The sequence below is a fragment of the Girardinichthys multiradiatus genome, chromosome 2 (assembly GCF_021462225.1).
Source record: "Girardinichthys multiradiatus isolate DD_20200921_A chromosome 2, DD_fGirMul_XY1, whole genome shotgun sequence".
In the NCBI taxonomy this organism is placed as follows: Eukaryota; Metazoa; Chordata; class Actinopteri; order Cyprinodontiformes; family Goodeidae; genus Girardinichthys; species Girardinichthys multiradiatus.
Window position 1 is genome coordinate 11,387,349 of NC_061795.1, and position 24,819 is coordinate 11,412,167.

A 24,819-nucleotide genomic window follows, 5' to 3' on the forward strand; every position below is an offset into this window, starting at 1 on the left:
ATGACTCCAATATGACTTTTGATTGCATATCAAAAGAGAATTTGACTTTATTTAAATGAATGGTTGCTTCTTAGAAGGTATATGTCTTGATTTAGAATAATGTATATACCTGAAAAACATTTACATCCCAAAATATTACCATGTTCTAAATAATCTAATTTGAACTAAATACACAAATGAGCCATGAAAAAGTCTGTACTGACGATGTATCAAAAGCCAGTGTGACTTCATTCATTGGGAAGCTACATTGTGGCAACAAAAGTCATGATTATTTTTTATCAAAATACCAGCCATCATTTAGCTTTCAATGTAAATCAATGTTGTCTATTATTTATTCAACAAATGTATCCATGATTTTTAACAGAGATACCTTGACAAGTCATGATTAGGTAAATTCTAATTTGATTTCTGTTCCACAAACATTACATTAGGCACTAAGCATAATGTGTGAGAAATTTCAAACTCACCATACGTCTTCATGTCTGGTTAGAGCCCAGTATGCAGAAAACAGGGTTGTGGTAACTGTAATATGTTCTCAGGACACCAGAGTTGAGAATTTGCTGTGGCTGAGAAATGAAAATGAGATCAAGCATGGTGTTCTTGCTTGTGGTGGCAGAAGTGATCAGCTGTGCATACCCCCTGGACTGAAACAGCTCCAAAATTGGTTTTCTTCCTCCAAGTAGCTGGTTCTCATTAAAATCTCCACAAACAATTACTGGCTGACAATCCATTATTTCAAGTGAATCTAAAAGACTTACCAGGTTTTGCATGAATGGTCTCAAACTGTAGTCTGGAGGTCTGTACACAACCCCGATCAGCACAAGAAATGGTGCCTGAACCTTTAAAACCAAATATTCAAGATCAGTAACATTATGCAGGTACTGTTTTACCTGAACCTGAAAGTGATTCTTTAAATATACTGCTACTCCACCACCAGTTCTGCTGGCTACCTGAGGAAAGTTTGTGTAGGACACATGTCTGTTGCGTTTGAACATGGTGTAGCTGTCCAAATGGAGAGTATCTGCAACAAAAGATCCTTGCAGGCAGGTTTCAGTGAGACACAATACATCTGCTAGATACAGTTCATGATGACTCTTGATGTCACTGATATGAGATGGCAAACCTTCTGTATTGTGATGGATCAGTGTAAGAGTGTCAACTCTGCAGGCTATATCTCTGACCTGAAGAAGAGGCATCATTTCTTCAACACTGGCTTGTCTCATGGACTGGAGCACTGCATTAACTTCAGGATTGGCATAGATCTTCTTTTCATCCAAGTCCAGTAAATACAGTCCACTAAGAGAGGTCACCCTGCTGAGAGCAACATAAGCCATACCAGGTTCAAAAATGTTCTTCAGTGAGACTACACATGTCTGTGTTGTGAGACCCTGGGTTTTGTGAATTGCGCAGGCAAATGATAGCTTTACAGGAAACTGTCTGCGTACCACACCTTTAAATTTCAGATTTTCCTCAGCTCTCTCAACATAAACCAGATCATCAGATGCTGCACTACCACTGCGGTTGTTTCTCACAGATTGCTGGTTGTCCATTCTAAGCCCAAGTTTAATTATGTGTCCATCAGTTTCAGATCTTACCACTTTCATCAGGTTACCAAAAGCACCATTGACCAAACCGTTATGTGTGTCTAGGTTTCTGGTTAGCATGACTCGGGCTCCTTCAGCAACTTTCAGGGAATTAGGTAAATCATTTCGCCCACCTGTATATGGTTTGTCCCTTCGTGCCATTTTACCCGTTCGAGGATCCTTTTGGAAATCGTCTGCATCAATTTTGATAATGTTTGAATGAAGCTTCTCAAGCATAGCTGTGTTATGGGCTTCCACGTTCTTGTTGGTTGCAAATATGTGTAAGACCTCAATTGGACATTCTGCTGGTAATATCACAGCTTGTGCTAATAAATCTCTGTCACCCTGAGAAAGCTCCTCTGATCTTTCTTTTACACGTATCCTGTTCAACATCTGTGCAAAGGCAACATCATCTTTCTGACGCATGATTTCAGTAAGTGTGATCATCTGAAAATGTTCCTGCCATAGGTCAATGTGTTCTGGATCATACACACAGAGAGGTTTAGACTGTCGCACTGGTGGCAGCTGGTAAAAATCTCCAACAGCTAAAACAGACATTCCACCAAAAGGTCTCTGAGTGCCTTTAATTTGCTTCAGTCTTGCATCTACATAAGCAAAAAGGGGCTTTGAAACCATGGAAATCTCATCAATAACAATAATTTCTGCATTGAAAAGCTCAGATCTGACTTCATCCAGTTGATTACCAAGTCCCTGAATCGGTGGTCTTAGACTCCTGGGTAGTTTGAGCAACGAATGCAACGTGTAGCCATTGATAGAAAAAGCTGCTGTTCCAGTAAATGAAGTCAATAAGACAGTTGGATTTGATATGTCAGCCTCCTCTGCATGAGTAGACATTCTGCTCAGGATCTTTGTTGCCTCAGAGTGAATACATTTGATCAAATGTGACTTTCCAGTTCCTGCACCACCGTTGATATAGAAGAAAAATGGATCTGGGTTCAAACCACAAACACGCTGAATACACCAGTCTCTAACAGCATAGAACACACAGGCCTGCTTCTGGTTCAGGTTCTGGTACATTGTGCGTAACACAGCTGGATCAATTGCAGGTTGTTGTCTGATGGCTCTGACTTCTGTTACGGCATCAGACTGATGACGACTGTAGTCAGGGACATTTTCCTGTTCATTTTCCTCATCAGAATGTCTCTCAGTAAGATTCTCATCACACTGTAACCTCACAACATCGGATTCAGGAGCCAGATTACACCATTCATCTATCACATTGTCTCTGTTTTGTTCATATTCTTCCATTGCACTCTCAATCTCGTCTGAATTTTTCTCATACTTATCTTTGTTTCTCTTGACAATGCTTTTCACAGTCTCACAGTCGTCTGAACATAGACGTTGTACCCAACCAAAGTTGTAGAAGGACTGATAGGTTTGGAACCTTGGTGGTTTCAGTTCCTGCTCTGATCTGTGTGGAAGGTAAAGTCTCATCAAACGGCAATAATATTGCTCTGGATCCTTTTCCTCTGAACAGTGGTAATATCTGATTATAGCTGGTTTGTTATTCTTTCGCTTTTGTACAAATCCAAGCTGGTTTAGCAGAGGAAGAACATCTTTTCCTTCATTTGGACCACTCACAAACCGGCACAGGGCAGCAAAATCAGCAAGCGACATTTCCTCAAATTCTGGTGTCTCAGGCCTGCATTTGTATTTATCACTCAAACTTGTCATCCAAATATTCCAACTGTCATCTGTTACGGTTTCAAGATACCTCATGGGCCGACTGATTTTTATTGGAATATCATCTGTTGGTACAAATACAACACTGCGGGAACATTGTTTCATTTTTAAACCACAGACTCGAGTTACACATTCCTGGGCACTGATTTCTCTCTTTTTTGAGTAAGCCTGCATCACAGCTCTCATTTCATCGCATTCATTGACTGTGTTCTTGTCAGAGTTATCAATAACTGTCTTCAAGTAGTCAGAAAGCCCACTTTCTTTCTTAGTTATGTATTTTGTGAGATATTGAATACAAGAATAAGCATTTACTACAAAGGAAACATCAATGTTAGCATCCCAGGCTTCAAGCAGGTGTGGGTTATAATTGTTGATCCAACAGTCTTTTGGGTCACGTTTCAGAATTACAACAGTTTTTTTGTTTATGGCTTGGAGGCATCGTTCATATTCAAACATTGTCAAGTTGCATCGTGACAGGATCTGCTCTATAGTGAAGGAAGCAGTTTCAGGTTCATTCAGCAGGTTCATCAATGGTCTGAGTTTATCCTTTGCAGCTTCAGTGTCTGCCGTCTCATCGGGCCTGATAATCATTGTTTTTGTAGCTAGTGGTTTTGGAAACCCAAACCTGCAACCAGAATTCAAGCTTTTAAAACATGTCTTTGTGTGGTTTTTGCTGTGTTTCTGGAGTTCAGTGACTTTCTTGTACAGTTCAGGTTGCTTTTCTGGGTTAGGTAGTTGAGCTGTGACATATTTGTCTACAAAATTGCAAACAGTTTCATCATCATCCACTTCTATGTCTACCTTTTCAGTATTCCATATCAGCATGTGAATATGAGGGGAACCTCTGTGCTGGAACTCAACTCTGTAGAAGTAATCAATAATTTCTCCAAGTGGCTTTGCGGGTGAAAACAGCAAATCTCTAAACAAAGCCTCAACACGCTTATCAAACATTCTCATAGTGGTTACTGGATTTGATCTTAAAATGTCACACTTTTCTGACCAGTTAAGTGCTTCAAAATCAACCTCTTCACCTTGCTGTCTCTTTATTGCCTCAATCACTTCAGGCCATCGCATCTCAGCAGCAGAGAACGTAACAAAAAATTGGGGAGTTCCAAGCTGGCGTAGCATGCTCATCAGGTCTCGAGTCGTTTTCTCCCAGTAAGCAGGAGTTCCTCTGAGTGGCTGCATGAATCTGATTGCATCTTTATTTCTAACCAGCTTCTCAACTTCTGTCTTACTTTGTAACATTCCTGCTGTTATTTTCCGTCCATCTTTGGTCATAGTTTTACCTTTTCTTAGCTGTATCATCATGCTGGAATTTGCCAAGTGTATTTCAGTCACAAACTGTGAGAAAAACAGGTAATTCGTATCTTTAGCAAATCTCCCATCAATGTTGAAAAGCCTTGATTTGAAGTAAGCACTTGGTGTAAGTTTAAGAGGTCTCGTTTCATCCAGTGTGTTCTGACCTGTAGGAAACTGCACAGGAAATGCCATGGCTTCCAAATGAGGAGTTCTGAAAAAACTAATGGGATTGTTTCTTTCAGCAGGAGCAACACAATATGTGTTATCACTGAAACACAGAATTTCTTCTGAAATGTCTACAGGCTGCAAGCAACTTTCTAAAGCAAAACCTCCATTCTGCAGATCACTTTCTGGTTCCTCTAGGTTTTGTTCCGCTGGTTCTTCATCACTGGATGACTTGTCAATATCATTTTCACTTTCACACAGAGCATCTTTTTCATACCTGTCAATTTCCATTAAATCGGTATCATCATAATCATCACTTCCCAAATCATCACAACTGTCCTCATCAGGTAATGTTGGATCACAAAGTAATGCATCATCTCTGATATTAATATCCGTGTACTGTGGATGAATGTGTTTTAGTTTTTGCAATGCTTGGATCAGTTTAGACCAGGTGACCGTCTGCAACAGCTGATGACCTTTGTAGCACAACCGTCTTTTCAGTTTGACTCTCATGACCTGGGACTCACTTCTTAGTCTGGGTAAACTGTTAACCGTTTCTTGGACCTCAGATGGAACACACACCACACTACCACGTATGAGTCTTTGTCTGCCCTTTGGAAGTGGGATAATCTTAGCAAATGGTATGCATCTGGCAATCAGATGTCTCTCCAAAATGTTCAGATCACACAGTTCAGCTGGAATATCCTTGAGTTCTAATCTATTTGCTGCAGCAAGCCTCGGCATACATCCCTTTTTAAGAGAAGAATGACATGTGTGACAGATATACTCCTTTTTTCTCTCAACAGGAAAGCTGCAGTGATCACTACATACTTCATCACAAACATGAACAAATTTCCCAGTTAGACATTGCTGTGCTACAGCTTGATGCTTTGAATAATTTGTCCTCTTGCAGATTTTCACCTGATTAGGGAAAGACGCTTTTACACAAACAGTACAAACATAAGATGGTGCACATTTAATGTTTTGTCTGAAAAGTGAAATGGCCTCATTAATTAAGCTATCTGGCTGACATTGGAAGCTTTCAGCTGGTCGATGCATTTGACGATATTTATTTTTAATCTTTATAGCACAGTTGATATTATGCATTTGTTTAAAAGAATAACTTTTCCAGTATCTTTCTTTCATTCTTTCTCTCATATTTTTCTTGTGTTGTTGCTGAAATTTGTCTTCTCCATAGCGTCTAGTGATGTAAGACCTTTTTTTCTGTTTAAACGCATCACTTTCTTTATATAACTTAGATACATACAACCTCATGTGAGCTTTATATTTTTCTCGGAATGCAGCACTCATTCGGTAACTATTTCTGATATAGTCTTGCTGTTTCTGTTTAAATACTGGAGAATCTTTGTAGAGTTGTTTAATCCTCTGTTTGTGTCTCAGTCTAAATACTGGAGAATCTTTGTAGAGTTGTTTAATCCTCTGTTTCTGTCTCAGTCTAAATACTGGAGAATCTTTGTAGAGTTGTTTAATCCTCTGTTTCTTCTTGTATTGCAGTTCAGCAGACTTCCTATATGTAGTATTAACACGGTGTTTTTGCTTTTGCCTATACAAAGGACTTTCATTATACAGTTGTCTGACATATTCCTTTTTTTTCTCTGCAACTTCAGCTCTTTCTCTATATTCCCGTCTCATTTGCTCTGCCTGTTTTTCTTTGTATGTAGCATTTAATTTATAGAGGTTAATTTTGTACAGCCTCTTTTTCTCTCTGTGATCAGGATCATTAGACTTTCTACTGGAGTTCTTTTTCTTTGTTCTAAAACTTTCAACAGATGTGTACAGCTCTTTTTCTTTCTTTTTCTGATTTTCCTTTCTCTGTGGTAGTGTTTTTGCAGCCAACAGCCTCCTCCTTAGTTTTATCCTTTCCTGTTTATTACGTTTCAACAGTTTATTTGAGAGTTTCTGGGTTGAACAAGAGTCAGTGTTTAAATCATTGTGAGAAACAGAGTGAGAAACAGAGTGTGATGTTCCCTGCATTTCTGTCACAGAGGATAACAGTATTTGACTTTCTAAATCAGACAGACAATGGTTTATCTCTGCATTGGGTGTCTCATTTGGAGAATCCACCATGGATGTTGACACTTCAGTTGTTAAAGTTTCATTCCCAATGTTTTGTGTCTGACCAGTAGTTATATGTACAGGTTCATCTAATGTTTGTGTCTCAACACATGTAGCAGTTTGTCTGTTTTCTGTAGCTTGTGTTGCATTAATTTGGATGGCTAAATTTTTATTGTGAAATGTGATAGGCTGTAGCTCATAAGTGCAGTCTGGGGCAATGCTAAACATTCTGTACAAGCATTTGATCCTGTCAATCATGTCATTGAGACGTGTGAATTTCAGCATAACTGCTTTCCCACCACTAATACCTGGAGGCAATGGCATTCCTGTAGACTTGCGGGGGTGAGGGTCAAAATATGCATATTCACCCGAACTCAGCCTGCAAACTGCGATACATGTTCCCAACATGACTAGTAAAGCATAGTGAACCTCTGATGTCAAACACTGTAGTCCCTGTTCAATGCTCATAAGGTGATCTGTACCATCAAATGTTCCATAATGAGCGGGCTGAGACATGTCCACATCATACTCATGACTGCGGCTTTTAACCACGGCAGGAAGCTCATCGCAGGCTAGAAACACACTGTTCACATATGTCCGTCTAGCGTCTGAATACACAGCATGACCTTTATCCAACACGCGGTTAAGATCATCCCTGGTAATAAATTCATCCTCATGGAGAAATGATAGGAAAACCAAACTGTTAACCATGCACTGCCTATTTCTGTACTTTCCATACTTAGTAGAAGCCTGACTTCAGGACGCACAGATGCTCACTGGTGGCCGACTTTCACAGGTCATCGCTTGTCGATTAGATGGTCCTGGAGATTCTCCATGATGCTGTCTATGCACGCTTACAGGGATTGTTACCTGGAGTTTACTCTGGTTTACCTGCTGTACTTTAGAATCTGGCACATATGACGTTTGACTACATTTTTTTACCACATCTGCATAAGACATTGCACTTTTGGGTTGATCACCGCACTGGACGTAAGGACTTGAAGTTGTTGAATGGCACACATTTACAATCTCACTGCTCTGAAAAAGATCTGCTCGCTCTTTCTCCAATTGCCTCCTAAGCTTCTGAGACTGGGACCTCTGACTTTTCCTAGGCATTGTGGAATACTACAAACACTTGCTTTATATATATATATATATATATAGACACAGCAATAATCAAATTCAAGCTGAAAACACTAACAAACCACCAGTTATTTTAAGCACGTTTAATTCAATATGAGAAATTTAAGGTTAAATGTAAGGTTGAAATAGTCTAATATTTAATTAATGTAGCAGTCCAAAATTAACTTAAGCACAGAAAATAAGATCTTCCAGGATAAAATAAAATCAAAGTTTTTTAGAGTCAGTAAATGTATTTCTATTTGCTATATTTTGCACACATCTAGATTAATCAATAGGTTAATCAATAGATTTTGTCAGTAAAGTTAAACACAAATGAAACAACAAAACTTAATGAGTTATATAGTATAAAATATGTACCCTTTAAGTAATGATCCTTAAAATCAGAAGGTATTATGAATTTATCAAATTTACTAATAATACCTCAATTCAAACCCACTTCACAATTATATCAAGCCTGCTAGTGATACCAGACACACAATGTAAAATATTTAATCAGTGAATACGGTATTCCAATGTCTGCAACAAAGTTAAAATGGACAAAAGATATTTATTTAAATACCTTTCAATCAGTCTGACTAAATAAATGTTCACTTCAATGAGTAAATGTATTTGCAAATCTTTTATTTAATCAAAAGATGTGGAATGCAGAGATGGGAAGAGAGCAGCTGTTCTCTCAGGTTTCTGAACAAGATGACAGTTTCTGATGAACTTCAAATTCCAGAAAACAGGTTTTAAGAGAAACAGTAGACCAAAAACAATTTTCAGACTTGACAATCTAAACAGGGCAAGAGCTACTGGTAAGCTCAACAATATCCAGCAAACAGGGCAAGAGCTACTGGTAAACTCAACAATATCCAGCAAACAGGGCAAGAGCTACTGGTAAGCTCAACAATATCCAGCAAACAGGGCAAGAGCTACTGGTAAGCTCAACAATATCCAGCAAACAGGGGACGAGCTACTGGTAAGCTCAACAATATCCAGCAAACAGGGGACGAGCTACTGGTAAGCTCAACAATATCCAGCAAACAGGGGAAGAGCTACTGGTAAGCTCAACAATATCCAGCAACAGGGGAAGAGCTACTGGTAAGCTCAACAATATCCAGCAACAGGGGAAGAGCTACTGGTAAGCTCAACAATATCCAGCAAACGACGAGAGGAAAGGGGGCCAAAACGACACCTCTGGAGAGAAACAAAAACATGTATCAGGGTTCCTACAGCTTAAGGCAAATAAAATTCAAAGTTAAGACCAACTTCACAATAAACACAAATGGAAAAAACCAACCCGTTAGCAACAATTTTACCAAAAGGTTTATTTTATCACAGAACACAACTTTTTGGCCCAGTGTAAAAGTTTCACATTTTGAAAAACATTCTCAATTTGAAGAAAACTTTAAAAAAAAACAAAAGAAATGGCAGATAACTATTGTTTTCAACTATTGTACTGTATTCATTAAGTTTTTTTGTCCCCTAATCAAACATCATAAAACAACATGCTTTAAAAAAGGGCAATGAGCCGAAATCGACAGGTATTGGTTCAAGAATTGGCAACTAGATTCTGAACCAGGAGCGATTTAGGCTTGACTGGTAGAAACTGACAGAGATTAGGTTAGGGTTAGAGCATTACAACAGTCAAGATTGGAGCTAAAAAAAAGCAATAATGGCCTTCTTAAGGTCAGCAAGATTTAAAAAGGCTCAACTATGGCCAAAAGACCCAGCTTAATAAAGCCTGTCCTGACCAGAAAATTAATTTGACATTTAAATGGAAATCTTTCTCAAATAAGACCCCTACACTTCTAAAACCCATATGATTAAAAGTCAAAGCACTGACATGGATGGATGTCTGCATGCTTGTGATGGATGTACGTCTGCATGTTTGTGATGGATGGATAGATGCATGCTTGAGATGGATGGATAGATGCATGCTTGAGATGGATGGATAGATAGATAGATGCATGCTTGAGATGGATGGATGTCTGGATGCTTGTGATGGATGGATGGACTAACATAGATGCAGCCTATTGACACAGTGGGATGTAAAACAAATTCTAAATTGGCTTTAAAAACTTCAATAGGTTTCCATAGTAGATAGGAACCCTTTTCAGTACTAGGTTGGAACCTGGCAGCAGCCTACATTCAGAAAACACAGTTTGTTCCAATGTGTAATGAGAGCCTGGTTCATACATGCTGGTTGAAAGAAATGCAGAGTAAGATGGGATCCACCATATCCTTATAATAGAACTAAGTAGGCACATGGCATGTATGTTTGTTCAGATTCACTGGATGAAACAGTTCAAATACAAACTTTGGCAGTTAGGGTCAGGCACTAAGACAAAAGTTTTAGGCACCATAAAAGGCATCAATGTTTTCCTATTAATAAAGTATTTGCTGTTATGTTAAAACACCAAGTATTGACAGAAAAGTCAAACATTGTAGACCATAACAATCTCAGAATAACTTACCAGAGAATGCACAACTGCAGAAGAGATAAACTATAATAATAGAAAATGAGAAACAAAAAGTCAGATCAGCAGAAAACAATAATTGCAACCATCAATATAGTTAAAAAAATATTAAATATAACATATGTAACAATTTTTTTATCTGCTCTGGGAGTGTTTTTCTACAACCAATCGTAGTTTGGTGCATTTGCTGTTGAACTGACTGGTTTAGAATACCTTAGTTAATATATATATAGTCCAGTAGCTGAACTAATTGATGTGTAGTAAACAATTGCTAAAATATAAACATGTATATGTACAAATATATGTGTGTATTTATTGATATAGCAAGATCTAGTCTAGCTTAAGTGAATTATTCTTGAAAATCCAGATGTTGGTGTTGCTTTGTTTCCTGTTGGTGCGGTATGTTTCTTGCAGATTTTCATTGCATCCAGCAAAAATAGACTCGAATTGGATGACACATTGCAGCACTTATGCTCTGCTACGTCTCTCTCTGATAGTGACTGAAATATATCTAAAGAAACATCAGATTCTTCGCTGCTGTCTGTGTTGTCAGACATTGTAGCAGCAGTCAGTTTATGTGGCGGGGTTCCCCTTTTACGACACAAACAGGCGGATTTGGGCCTACCCCCAGCTGAGTAGAAATGGCTAATTAGCCAGGAATGTTACAGCTGCTTTCTTTAGTTAGCTAAACAGAGACTGACACAGATGGTTATTCAATGAGACAAACGTAGATGGTTATAATTAGAATTGATAGATATTTCATTTCGGTCTGAATAGGGGAAACGTTTTCAGTTACTAATTAGAAACAGCCGGTAATATTAGCATAAATGCTAACGGCTGCCAACTATGACTCGCCAAACTGAGACATTAAAACAAGATGTCGAGCTGGTTCGAGCTTTATTGTTTTACTCTTGCAGTTATAAACCAGTTATGTCGTTCTTTAAGCATGAAACATATTACAGAGTTCATAATATTTGCATTTAAGGCAGACAGAGTAAGAAACGGCTTACCTGTTCAAAGACGAGGGCAGGAAGAACGTCTCTCCTGGACGTCACGCAACACAAGGTTGAGAGACATTCGGGAGCGCTCGGATATTTCCACTTCAGTGCCAACTACGGATTTTAATCGCTTGGCGAATCAATACAAGTCTCATGGACAATTTATGTTATAAAATATACAATTTTGAAAAGACAGTTTAAAAAAATTATTAAATCACATCAGTTAATAATTATTAATTTCAACATTAAGAAATAATTGTTACACAAATTTTAAAATTTATGTAACTTTGTTGCTGTCTTATTGTGGCTTCTGTGTAAAATTCCAACAGTGAACTATTAGTGTTGAATGTTCAACACTGCTCTTTCATCATGAGCAGGAGCCCAATGAGTTTTCTCGTGAACTAGGGGTATAGAGGCTGTAGTCACCAAGAGTTGAAGAAAAAATAGCAACATTCTCTTGAAGTTAATGGCGTTATTACAATATAATACTACCGGCGAAAACATAACCTCAGAGTTATAGCAACTGTAGAAGCTATTTTGAGTTGCTGTGTGAAGTCTGAGTCTGTTGAGAACCCTACCCTATTCCTAGCCAGTGAGTTTGATGAGTATTCAATAATTGAATTCAGTAATGTAATTATTATATTTTATAATGCTGAGCTACACGGGAGCCATGAAATAAATACAGAGTGAACATGACATGTATTTTTAAATTAAAAAGTAATTATTAAAAGAATGACATTCAAAAGGTGTGTTTAATTACTTAATAGGACATCTAATCATTTAATTGTGCATTTCATAATTCAATATTAAATTAAGTAATGTTATGTTAAATAAATAGAATGTACATTTAATTATTTAATTGTACTTTTATTTATTAGGACAGTCACATTTATTTATTTTATGATGTATTTATTTATTTAATTTTGCCCCTTAACCCTCGATAGGACACAGGCAATGGTTAGTATCACCTCTTTTTAACAACATTATTTCATGTGAAATGTGTAATTCCATTTTCATATTACTAAGATTCTTAACCAACTTATTTCTCTGAACTTGATCATTCCTACAAGGCATAATAACATGTTCTCATCTTCCTCACACTCACATTTCCCTGTTGTTGTTTTTTCCCCTGATGTTTTCCTGTTATAAATAAAATTCTATTCAGTCCAGTATGTCCAATTCTAAGACCTCCATGTCTTCTATAGCTCTGTCTTCTTCTTATGTCTATAACTTGTTTCGGTCGTCTTCTTTTCTTTCTAGTTATATTGGCAGTTGGTAAAGCACGCATTGGTGCATTACCGGTGCAGCTGAAGCACCCACCGGAACTGCCAATTTTGCCTGCCACTGCTGAGAGTGGCACTTTCAACTTTCAATCCCCCAACTTAAGAAAGTTATCAGATCTTGTATGTATCATCTTACTTTGCATCAGGAACTGGATATATATACATAAATATAGTACACCAGCTGTGGTCAAGAAAAATTGCTTAATTTAATAACAATTTGAAAAAGGATACAAACAAGTAATGGGGTACAATAAAATAAATACACCATAAATACAAATATATAAATATGTATAATAAATTAGTAGAACAAAAAATATCAATCCCCATATGGGGAACAATAACTACAGGTGGAACAATAAGTATGAATTGAACAATAACTCATGAATAGAAATATATATATAGATATAAATATATATAGATATATATAGATCTATATCTATATATATATATATATATATATATATATATATAAATATATATATATATATATATAGATCTATATACATTTATATCTATATCTATATATATACATATATCATATGATATATATATATATATATATATAATTATATATATATATATACATATATATTATATGATATATATATCTATATATATATATATATATATATCATATATATATATATATATATATATAGATATATATATTATAGATATATATACATATATATATATCATGATATATATATATATATATATATATATATATATATATATATATCATTACATCTGTCTGATATGGACTATTTTGTTCCCAGACAACTTAACGTTGACCTGGATTTTGTCCAATTTAAGAGGTTCATCAAAGGGAGCCCACATTTCTTGTGAGATGAGAGCGGTTTGCCCATCCTCAAACAAAACACGGAGAAGATTCTCCCCTTCTTCCCCTTCCATGACTCCAATGATGCACGAGGAAGTTCGTACTTCCTCTTTGGCCTTTTAAAACAGAGAAAATATGACAGGACAACAAACAAACATTTCAATTTAGACATTTCTTTCCTAAGAAATAAAACTAAACGGACAATTTGTTTTTGCTGAAATGTTGGATGCTTAGTTCATGTTACGAACATGAATGTTTTCCTAATTTTTGTGGTGATCTAAACAATGTATATACATTTTAGGCCTGCAAGTACTTTTCACTTTTTTAAATTTTCAGCCATAGTTTTGCAATTAAACATTCTACATCTTGACAGGAGCATCTTCTAATGGCAAAAGGTTGAAGAGAATTGCCATGGAAGTTTATTGCAGTTAGCTAAAGAAGTAGAAAGCCAAACTGGAGTGTTTTTCATTGTTTTTATTTGGACTGTTTCCTGTGACACCATATGGCGCACACAGCATGCATTACGGAAGCCTCTCCTGGTCGTGGCAATGTCCTTGTGTGGGGCTGCAAGAGCGCTGCTTGTGCTGGGAAGTATTTGCTACACTGCAGATTTTGCAGGTTTTTCCCCTTGCGAAGCATGTAGAAGTCTTTAATTTTTTGTTATAATACTCTTCAAATGAGAGTGATGGAATCTAAAACAAAAATCCAGAAAATCACATAGTGTCATTTTTATGCAATTAATTTGCATTTTATTGCATGACATCTTTATTTGATCCCCTACCAACCAGTAAGAATCTCGCCTCTCACAGCCCTATTAGTTATTCTTCAAGAAGTTATTCTTCAAGAAGTTATTCTTCTTTCTAACGCATGAATATGTTTTCTTTTAAACTATTCCATTGTGGTTGTTTTAAACCATTGTAGCCCTGGCTTTATATTGAGGGTCGTTGTCCTGCTGGAAGGTGAACCTCCGCGCCAGTCTCAAGTCTTTTGGAGACACCAACAGGTCTTCTTCCTAGATTGTCCTGTATTTGGATCCATCCATCTTCCCATCAACTTTGACCACCTTCCCTGTCCCTGCTGAAGAGAAGCAACCCCAAAGCATGATGCTGCCACCACAACATTTGACAGTGGGGATGATGTGTTCAGAGTGATGTGCGGTGTTAGTTCTCGCTTTGCATTTTGGCCAAAAAGGTCAATTTTTGTCTCATCTGACCAAAGCACCTTCTTCCACATGTTTGCTGTGTCCCCAACATGGCGTCTGCCAAACTGCAAACAGGACTTCCAAAGGTTTTCTTTTAACAATGGCTTTTTTCTTGCCACTCCATAAAGACCACACTTGCGCAGTGCACGACTAATAGTTCTCCTGTGGACAGATTCCCCCACCTGAGCTGTGGATTGCTGCAGTTCATCCAGAGTCACCATGGGCCTCTTGGCTGCATCTCTGATCAGTGCTCTCCTTATTCGGCCTGTAAGTTTAGGTGGACGGCCTTGTCTTAGTAGGTTTACAGTTGTGCCATACTCTTTCCATATCCGGATGATGGATTAAATAGTGCTCCATGAGATTTTTAAAGCTTGGGAAATCTTTTTATAGCCTAAACCTACTTTAAACTTCTCCACAACTTTATTCCTGACCTGTCTGGTTGTTCCTTGGACTTCATGATGCCGTCTGCAATATTCTCTAAACCAACCTCAGAGGCCTTCACAGAGCAGCTGTTTTTGTACTGTTGGTCTTTCACATAAAAGTACAATAAAATATATTTGTTTGTGGTTGTAATGTGTCAATATGTGGAAAAGTTCAAGGGGTATGTATACTTTTACAAGCCACTGTAATTGTGTCAAAATGTGTAACCATGAAATTTCTTGCAAATGTTTGTCAAATGATAACACTTTAAATATGAATACATTTACTACACAATACCTTGATCATGGAGAATGTCGTTGTTTGTAGTTGGTTACCATAACTACTCTTCGAAGCCTTTACATGGCTGAGAGAGATGGTATCTCCCACAGCCAGAGCCACAGTTGCAGCTTCCCGCCACAGGGATAACGGTATGATATGCTGGTCCTACAAAGTCAGATAATAACATTAACCTACATTAACCTAAAGCTTTATCGTTAAATAAATTAAACAAGTCCTAGACTTTTCTGGGGTTACAATTTTATATTTGTTTAGGCTCAATTTTCAGAGTTCCCAAAACCTGTCAAGTCTGTCAAAATACATGTCAAATTATAAAACCATAACTTCATTATAAACATATTCTTCCAAGATAAGGCACATTGTAAATTTTGTAGGATTGATAAATCAAAAGATAGCTAAGCAAATATTTTAATGAACGTATGAACAACAGATGCAACTTAGATGGATTGGTTTCAAGATTGCAAAACAAACTAGTAGGACAGTTTACTTCCCAGGTTCATCTTGACCAAAAATTGCAGTCTCATAGGAACGTGAAATCCAATCTTAAATAACAGAACACATTTACCTGTTTGAGTTTGATGGTCTTTAAAGGTATCTGCTCCTTCCTCGATCCCACCTTCTTGATTGCAGATACCTACATAGATATATGTATATATACATAGACGTGTACATATAAACAATATATATATATATATATATATATATATATATATATATATACAATCACCAGCCACTTTATTAGGTACACCTGTCCAACTGCTCGTTAATGCAAATCAGCCAATCACATGGCAGCAATTTAATGCATTTAGGCATGTAGACATGGTCAAGACGATCTGCTTGTAGTTCAAACCGAGCATCAGAATGGAGAAGAAAGGTGATTTAAGTGACTTTGAACGTGGCATGGTTGTTGGTGCCAGACGGGCTGGTCTGAGTATTTCAGAAACTGCTGATCTACTGGGATTTTCACGCACTACCATCTTTAGGGTTTACAGAGAATGATCCGAAAAAGAGAAAATATCCAGTGAGCGGCGGTTCTGTGGGCGCAAATGCCTTGTTGATGCCAGAGGTCAGAGGAGAATGGCCAGACTGGTTTGAGCTGATAGAAAGGCAACACCAACTCATACAACCACTGGTTACAACCAAGGCATACAGAAGAGCATCTCTGAACGCACAACATGTCAAACCTTGAGGCGGATGGGCTACAGCAGCAGAAGACCACACCGAGTGCCACTCCTGTCAGCTAAGAACAGGAAACTGAGGCTACAATTCACACAGGCTCACCAAAATTGGACAATAGAAGATTGGAAAAACGTTGCCTGGTCTGATTTCTGCTGCAACATTCGGATGGTAGGGTCAGAATTTGGCATCAACAACATAAAAGCATGGATCCATCCTGCCTTGTATCAACGGTTCAGGCTGGTGGTGGTGGTGTAATGGTGTGGGGGATATTTTCTTGGCACACTTTGGGCCCCTTGGTACCAATTGAGCATCGTGTCAACGCCACAGCCTACCTGAGTATTGTTGCTGACTATGTCCATCCCTTTATGACCACAGTGTACCCATCTTCTGATGGTTATTTCCAGCAGGATAACGCGCCATGTCATAAAGCACGAATCATCTCAGACTGGTTTCTTGAACATGACAATGAGTTCACTGGACTTAAATGGTCTCCACAGTCACCAGATCTCAATCCAATAGAGCACCTTTGGGATGTGGTGGAACGGGAGATTCGCATCATGGATGCAGCCGACAAATCTGCAGCATCTGCATGATGCTATCATGTCAATATGGACCAAACTCTCTGAGGAATGTTTCCAGTACCTTGTTGAATCTATGCCACAAAGGATTAAGGCGGTTCTGAAGGCAAAAGGGGGTCCAACCCGATACTAGCAAGATGTACCTAATAAAGTGGCCGGTGAATATATATACATATACTACCGGTCAAATGTTTTATATACGCTTTCTCACTTAATGGGTCTTTTTATTTTCATGACTATTTAAATTGTAGAATTTTACAAAAGGCAACAAACCTATGAATGAACACACATGGAATTATGTAGTAAACAAAAAGTGTGAAATTACTAAACATTTTTATATTTTAGATTCTCCCTTTGCTGAAATTACTGCTTTGCTCTCTGGCATTCTCTCTGTGATCTCCATGAGGTGGTTACCTGAAATAGTTTTCCAAAGAGTCTTGAAAGAACTTCCCAGAGGTCCACTGAGAGATGCCCAAAGGTTAATATTTCACTCATTACAGCAAAGGGTGGCTACTTTAAGGAATCCTAAATATAAAACATATTTAAAGTTCTTGAAATTCTTCTACAATTTTTGTTTGCTATATATTTTAATATGTGTTCATTCACTGTTTTGATGTCTTAAGTGAAAATCTACATACAATGTAAATAGTCATAAACGTGAAGGAAACCATTAAATGAGAAAGGATTTCTAAACTTTTTGAGCGCTATATACATATACACACATAACATATATGTACATGTAAGTATGAATATCTAAATAAGCCTACCTCAACCACTTCACCCTCCACTGTCATTAGGCTTTTGGTTCCAAGACTGGCGTCCAGCGGTGTAAGCGGTGATGGAGGCTCCAGCAGTGCCTCAGCTTTTGCAAGAAGGTGTTCCTCAATTCTTAGAGCTGGGCCACGAAAGAACTGGGTCCTACTTGTTATATTAATATAGAAGGGTGGGCCCTGACCCCTCAGCTCATGCCCTCTAATTATATAGGAGGAGCCTTCCTTTACCTTTCCAGCAAACTCCTCAAATAGGGTAACTGTAGTTACCAGCTCACCATCTGTTAGTGCCGCAATTTTCTTTTCTTTTACTGAAGCTGGTATGGCTGTGTTCTCCGTGAAAGTCCAGGACAATACCTTGGGCCTTTCTTTAAGTTTCAAATCAGAAACATGTAGGGGGGGGAGGTGACGATAGGGAGTCTCTGGATGTGAATTTAGCAATTTTGCAAGAGCCATTCTGGAAGAGAAGACATAAAAAGGAATTATAACTCTCTGAGGTTGTTTCATAAAACCAAAGTCTTAATTACATTAAAAGAATATGTATGCATTTCTAATGCAGTTCCAATTGTAGATGTGCTTGGAATACTTTTAAATACAGGTTTTCTGTAAAAATTTGGAATTTCTTATTTATTTATTTTACTCCTAACAGATTTTAATATTTTGAAACATACCCACTTTGTTGTCACCTATTTGTTTGAATGAAATTCATTGTAAATCTAGATCTGCTGGAGTTGTGAACAGTTCTTGGCTTAATTTATTCAGTATTTATTCTATTACCTTTGCAATCTGATTTAATAACTGCTTTCAGTGATGTACTCAAGGAGGCTAATTTTTGTTATCAACAGACAGAAGTTTTGGCAATGTGCAACAATCAGATAAAACAATTTTTGTAGGACATCTGGAAATACCCACAACCCAGTTAACTTGTTGAGAATGTGGCATTTAAAACATGAATGTTTATATGAATAGTTTATACTACGACGGTGTATTAGAGTCAGGCTATTAATCTTGTTATTTTGAGGAATTACGAAAGTAAAGTCGTAATATTGCGAGAATGAAGTAGTAATTTTTGAAGAATAAAGTCGGAATTTAAAAGTGCAGTTTTCCATGCGTTAAAAACGGAATGTTGAGCATCTTGTAAACTTATACTTTATCGGTTTCACAACGACCTTCTTAATCTGTTAGCACATCAGCAGCAAATTATTATTGTCAGGACTTTGAAACACGGATTTGGAAGAAAATGCTTGTTTTGTGGAAAAAGAGCCGTTATTACTTTATTCCACCACTTTATTCTCATAATATTAGCACTTACCAGTTGCCTCAATGAATGTGCAATACTGGACATTTCAGCGCAAAATTGTCAAATTCTGGGAAGAGTTGATGCCAACATGTTTCTAGAACACCTGTAGTGTTATTAACTCACTAAAACTGCAAATAGCTGCGGTCATTATTAGTCTGTCATCCATGCGTGATCCAAAAAAAGCTGGCATCTGCAACAGCATCGCGCACCGATGGCAGGTCGCTATGTGGAGAAGAAAAGAACAGCAACGACCTTCTCTGTTCATCTGAACATCTTTGACATAATAGAATAAAAAAATAATCAGGACCTCTTGCAGCCTGTCAGAGTCATTGTTTGGAAGATGATGTTTTATTTATTTTTTTTATTTTCTTTATTTTAATAAGAAAATATTACATCGGATAAATCAGATTTACAATGAAAACACCTGTTTATCATTATTCTACCGGTTCGTGTATCAATGTAGGCCTAATGATTGTTCTTAATAAATAGTTGTTGGGATTATTTGTGATATAATAATAGTCTATAACATGAACATATTTGTTATTTCCCGGGCTATATTAGATCTTAGTTCAGTGACGTGGGATAAGGTCCAGACTCGGATGTAGAAATATATGTAGAAACGGTTTTTTGTTTTTAACTCAGTTAAAACTTAGTTGTTTTAAAAGCTTTTAATTATGCTGTAAATAATTCTATACTGTTCAACAATACGACCGCAAGAAAAACTAAATATTTAATATAAGGTCAAATTTGATTATCTAACAATTTTTTATTTTCCGCTGTTCCTGCGGCCCCTGGATGGGTTGCAGGAGGAACTGTCACCCGATCCAGAGGTTGCAGGTTCAGCCGAACTGGAGCAAAACTACAAAGAAGCGTCTTCGGCCACGGACTTTGAGGGAAGTGGTCCACTCCTGATGGCGGATCCTGCTGTGGACTCAGTGAAAACCACAGCTGGCCTGGCGCTGCGTGTTTTACCGTGGAACGAACAGGCACCCTCTGCTTGAAGCACGCAGGAGGTTGTTGCGCTGCGTCATTATGATCCTGCTGCTGATGTTTTTCCTTCTGTTATGTTTTGCTCTTGCTTTTTAGGACTGTTACAGTTTGTTAAGCTCTGTCATCACTGTCCGCAGCAGCAGGTTTGTCATGTCACCCTACGCCCTGATTTATCCTCCCTGTTCATTTGCGCAGAATGCCTCTGACTGCGTATTTACGCACTCGAAGCCTTTACGCTTCTCTTCACGCTTCTCTCTTACAAATCTGGGTTTACATAACCATCTGCGCAGTGAACAGCGTGAGCTATTAACTGTCCAAATTCAAATATCATTGTAATTCTTATATCGCACAATTAATTCATGTTCTTATAGCAAACAGTATATATGTTATGAATATAAGTGGGAAGCGAAGAATAAAAAAACGACTATATGAACTTAAAAGTAATCAGGAGGTCGAAAAAAACTGTGAGTCAGACTGTCCTTGTTAAATGTAGCTTGTCTCGACGGATCTATGTAATCCGTCATGCCAAAATCAGTTATTAAAGAGTATTTAACCACGAAACATTAGTTATGTGATTGTCACATCTTTCATAAACCGTGTACTATTTTCAATAAACTGGAAATACTTTCTTTTATCAAATTCACCAAGTCCCTTACCTATTTTCTTTGTTCCTCTGTCTGGATCGAAAATCACAGCTCTCGGAAAGCCGACTTTCAAGTTTCGCGCCGCGGAAGCTCGAGCGCAGCTACCGGAAACAATATATATGTAATAATATATCATACATATTATCTATATATTAGTATTACAACTAATTATAAATAGGATAGAATAGAATAATCTTTATTTGTCATTACAATTATACATTCCAACAAAATTATCCTCTGCATTTAACCCATCCCATAGGGCGCAGTAGGCTGCCATTCTGTGGCGCCTGGGGAGCATTCAGGGGCTAGGGGTCTTTTGCTCAGGGTCCAAGAGTGGCATGCTCTGAGATTTGAACCAGAGTACTGTGGCCTTTCCGGAACGCAAATGTCCTGCTCTCAAGCCACTAGGCCACTTTTTCCCCATACATAATGTCTTTAAAACAAGAAGGGGTCAGAGATTATTTCATAAATTGCGAACATAGGCTAATTAAAGTAGTTAGAATATTGTTTCACCCTACAGAAGGAAAATGTTAATAACCAAAAGGCAGATATCTTTGTTAAGTTCACAGGTTCGGAGATTTTCCTTTTCCTGACATATCAATGATTTGTGAACAGAAAATAACAAGGAGAGGGAGATTAAAGGACATCATTTTTTATTTTCAGAAAAAAAGAAATAGATCAAATATAATTAACATAACAAGCATGCACCATCTTACTCTGACCCAGTGTACAGCTGCTGCTGTTGCTGCATCTTCATCCAAATCTGCTGTCAGAGGTGGAGCAGCTGCTCTTCTGGCTGCTGTTACACCCTTTTGTCTTCTTGTCGAAGACAGAGGGTCCCTAACTGGTTCTGATGAAGAATTCCTCATGGTTGTGATGGAGTTTGGGTCTGGTTCTGATGAATGTTAGACATGGTTCTGGTAGAAGGGTCCTCCTGATTCAGAAAATGATTTGGACCTGGTTCTGGTGGAGTTCTCTTCCTGGTTCTGATGGAGTTTGTATCTGGTTCTGATAGAGATCTTTGCCATGTTCTGGTGGAGTTGGGAGCTGGTTTCGATTAAAGTTTCTTCCTGGTTCTGATGGAGATTTGTTCCTGTTCTGATGGAGTTTGGGTTTGGTTCTGATGGAAAGTTCCTAACTGGTTCTGATGGAGTTTGGGTCCGGTTCTGATGGAGATTTTTTCCAGGTTCTGATGCTTCTTGGAACTGGTTCTGATAGAGGTTTCTTTCTGGTTCTGACTGAGTTTGGACCTGGTTCTGATAGTGGGTGACTAACTGGTCCTGATACAGAATTCCTCCTGGTTCTGATGGAGTTTGGGTCTGGTTCTGATGGAGGGTTCCTAACTGGTTCTGATGGAGTTTGGGTCTGGTTCTGAATGAGATTTGTTCCTGTTTCTGCTGGAGTTTGGGTCTGGTTCTGATGAAGGGTTCCTAACTGGTTCTGATGAAGAATTCCTCCTGGTTCTGATTGAGTTTGGGTCTGGTTCTGAGGAATGTTGGACCATGGTTCTGATAGAAGGGACCTCCGGATTCTGAAGGAGATTTGGACCTGGCTCTGGTGAAGTTTTCTTCCTGGTTCTGATAGGTTTGACCTGGTTCTGATAGACTTTGACCTGGTGACCTGGTATAGATTTCCTATAGAGGGTGTGTTGACTTTGTGTTGCTTCGGGGCATGTTGCTGGAAAACTGTTTGTCCCACATCAATGAGGGTGACATTTTCTTAATCGCGAAAGAGATTCCTACGTTTTGATGTATAATTTGTATAGGTAGATTGTAAATTGAGCGAGTGAAGAGAGTTTGTCCGTTCTACAGCATTCACACAATAATAATAAAGAATAAAGAGAAACAGGATCACTATACTGTGAATGCCTTCAGCATTCACACAATAATAAAGAATAAAGAGAAACATGATCTCTATACTGTGAATGCTGAAGGCATTCACACAATAATAAAGAATAAAGAGAAACAGGATCTCTATACTGTGAATGCCTTCAGCATTCACACAATTAGCGGGCTATTCCCGAGGATAACCATGCCAGAGGCTCATTCAGACATGATTCCTCTCAGATATTTAGCTACTTTTAATGCCCAAGACGAAGAGCCTTCCGACGACCCTGACAACACAACTCCCTCTACTCGACCCAAGCTATGGAAACGGATAAAGATTATGGATAAAGCGTATTGTTTAAAGACTTTTCTTAGGCTTTTTGCTTTGCTTATAGGCATTATTCTTTTGTTAATTATACTTTACCAAGCCGGAGTGGGACCATGGAACTTAACCCATGTTAAGGCCGCTCATGGTCCTTCAAAATATGCCAACCAAACTGGCTGGAACACAATCTCTCTGAACGTCTGTTTGCCTTGGACAGAACACCCTCCCGTAAAGAACCAGTCTGTGTTCTTTTGTGAAAGCCAAAAAACCAATTTCACCAGACTGAAAAAGGTTACCTCTCCTTCAAAACCTCCTGGTCAAAACCATCTGGACTGAACATGAAGAATGGCTGAACACGATGTTTCCCTGGATATGGAAGGCTTATGGTGTTCCCCACTTCAAAGGAGACTTCCCCAAGGGTGAAAGCCGAACACATGAAGACCTTGATTTTCTCTGACTTTTGGGACTTTGGGCATGGATACAGTCTGATCTCAAGAAGAGGGTGTCAAAATAAGGTGAGATTTTTCCATGTAATCCATGCAACATTCATTAACTGCTCACAGTTAAATCCATAAAAATTACAATAAATATCCTTATATCCTTATGTGTAATCCATGTAATAATTATTATAAATACACAGTTGAAGCAGTGGGGAGTGAAACAAGCTTGTTCTCATATTCTGGAGCTGAGAGACTGGAGAGGCCTGTGTGGAGGCACATATTGTCTGCCACATGTTATCTGTCTTATCTTTTGCAAAAATATAAACAAGTATATCCAAAGAAATGATGTATGATGATTTTATATTCTTTCACATGTATTGAATAAAATTAGTAATCTTTGATTAACAAGTTAAAAGATGTATGATTGAAATGTGGTTAAGAACTGAGAATTAGAGTAAAAAAAAAAAAAAAAACTTTAAGGTTTGACATTCTCAATCAGCTAAATGTGAAAGAGATAATGTTGTGTGGTGTATGAATAAAAAGGATGAAGTTTAAGTAATGGTTTTAAACTGTAAATGAAGTAAATGCTGTAACTAAACGTTTGAGCAGCACCAATGTAAGAATTAAAGCCTCTGTTTAAGAGGAAGTGTAACGTTGAGTGAGACAGGGATAGAACAGATGTTCGGGAATTGGGGAAGTGAGAGCTGTAGCTTATAGCACAAGACTGATGACTGATCCGGGGGCACAGGGCAAAGAAGAGGCCAGCAGACAGCTCAGGACTGAAGTGATGATGGCATGTCTGATATGGACACGACTCAGGAAATTCCAGAAAATCACCTTATGTCATGGGTGACCAATGGGACAGCCATGGCAACAACCACTGACCAATGAGCACAAAGGGTTTGGTGGAAATGCTCTATAAAATGGGCAAGAATAGAGGAACTAGTTGGTTGTTTCCTTGCAGAAGACCAGCGAACAAGATCGGAGAGATGCTACAGATGAATCAGAGGACCAGAGACACCGCCCAGCTGATCGACTGCATTAATAAGAGGATCAACCCGTTTGCCTTAGAAGGACTGTGCCTCAAGATTAAGAATCTGATTTCATCGAAAGCCTTTGTATCCAGACAACAGAAGTGAACTTGATAGGTGAACAGCTGATTGATCTACGTTTCAGGCTTCTGGAAATCCTGAATCAACCTTATTTATGTCTCCTGGTTTCCTTCAACTCTTCAGCCTCTGGAAACTACTTTCTGAGACATATGACAACACAGATCCTGTTTAACCATTGAA

The 24,819-nt window shown here is 38.1% G+C and overlaps 2 protein-coding genes across 16 annotated transcripts in view; both read right to left on the reverse strand.

Moving 5' to 3' along the window:
* LOC124882907 overlaps window positions 1–11,533 on the reverse strand; it is an 81,985-nt gene extending 70,452 nt beyond the window's left edge. For 6 of the 15 annotated variants that reach the window (XM_047389601.1, XM_047389574.1, XM_047389592.1 and 3 more), the window contains exon 1: window positions 468–8,257. In XM_047389601.1, the coding sequence (XP_047245557.1) occupies window positions 477–7,541 (7,065 nt within the window). In that variant the 5' untranslated portion in view covers window positions 7,542–8,257 and the 3' untranslated portion in view covers window positions 468–476. Of the gene's footprint in view, window positions 1–467; window positions 9,153–10,432; window positions 10,463–11,445 lie in introns of those variants that run through there. The other 9 variants (XM_047389660.1, XM_047389651.1, XM_047389641.1 and 6 more) reach the window with 6 other exon arrangements.
* Window positions 11,534–13,460: 1,927 nt separating this feature from the next.
* Window positions 13,461–20,333, reverse strand: LOC124883088. Its single transcript, XM_047389996.1, has 5 exons — window positions 20,275–20,333; window positions 18,000–18,459; window positions 16,041–16,109; window positions 15,476–15,622; window positions 13,461–13,673 (listed from the first exon to the last, which is right to left on the reverse strand). The coding sequence occupies exons 1-5, from the start codon at window positions 20,331–20,333 to the stop codon at window positions 13,461–13,463; spliced, it is 948 nt and encodes a 315-aa protein (XP_047245952.1).
* Window positions 20,334–24,819: the final 4,486 nt, after the last annotated feature.

Excerpts from the sequence above, each read along its gene's own strand:
- LOC124883088 (XM_047389996.1), bottom strand. The coding sequence starts at position 20,333 with ATGACGCAGCGCAACAACCTCCTGCGTGCTTCAAGCAGAGGGTGCCTG. Across the intron at positions 18,460-20,274 it reads GGGTGCCTGTTCGTTCCACG|AATGGCTCTTGCAAAATTGC; the intron begins GTAAAACACGCA and ends CTTCTCTTCCAG. Across the intron at positions 13,674-15,475 it reads CGACATTCTCCATGATCAAG|GCCAAAGAGGAAGTACGAAC; the intron begins GTATTGTGTAGT and ends CTGTTTTAAAAG.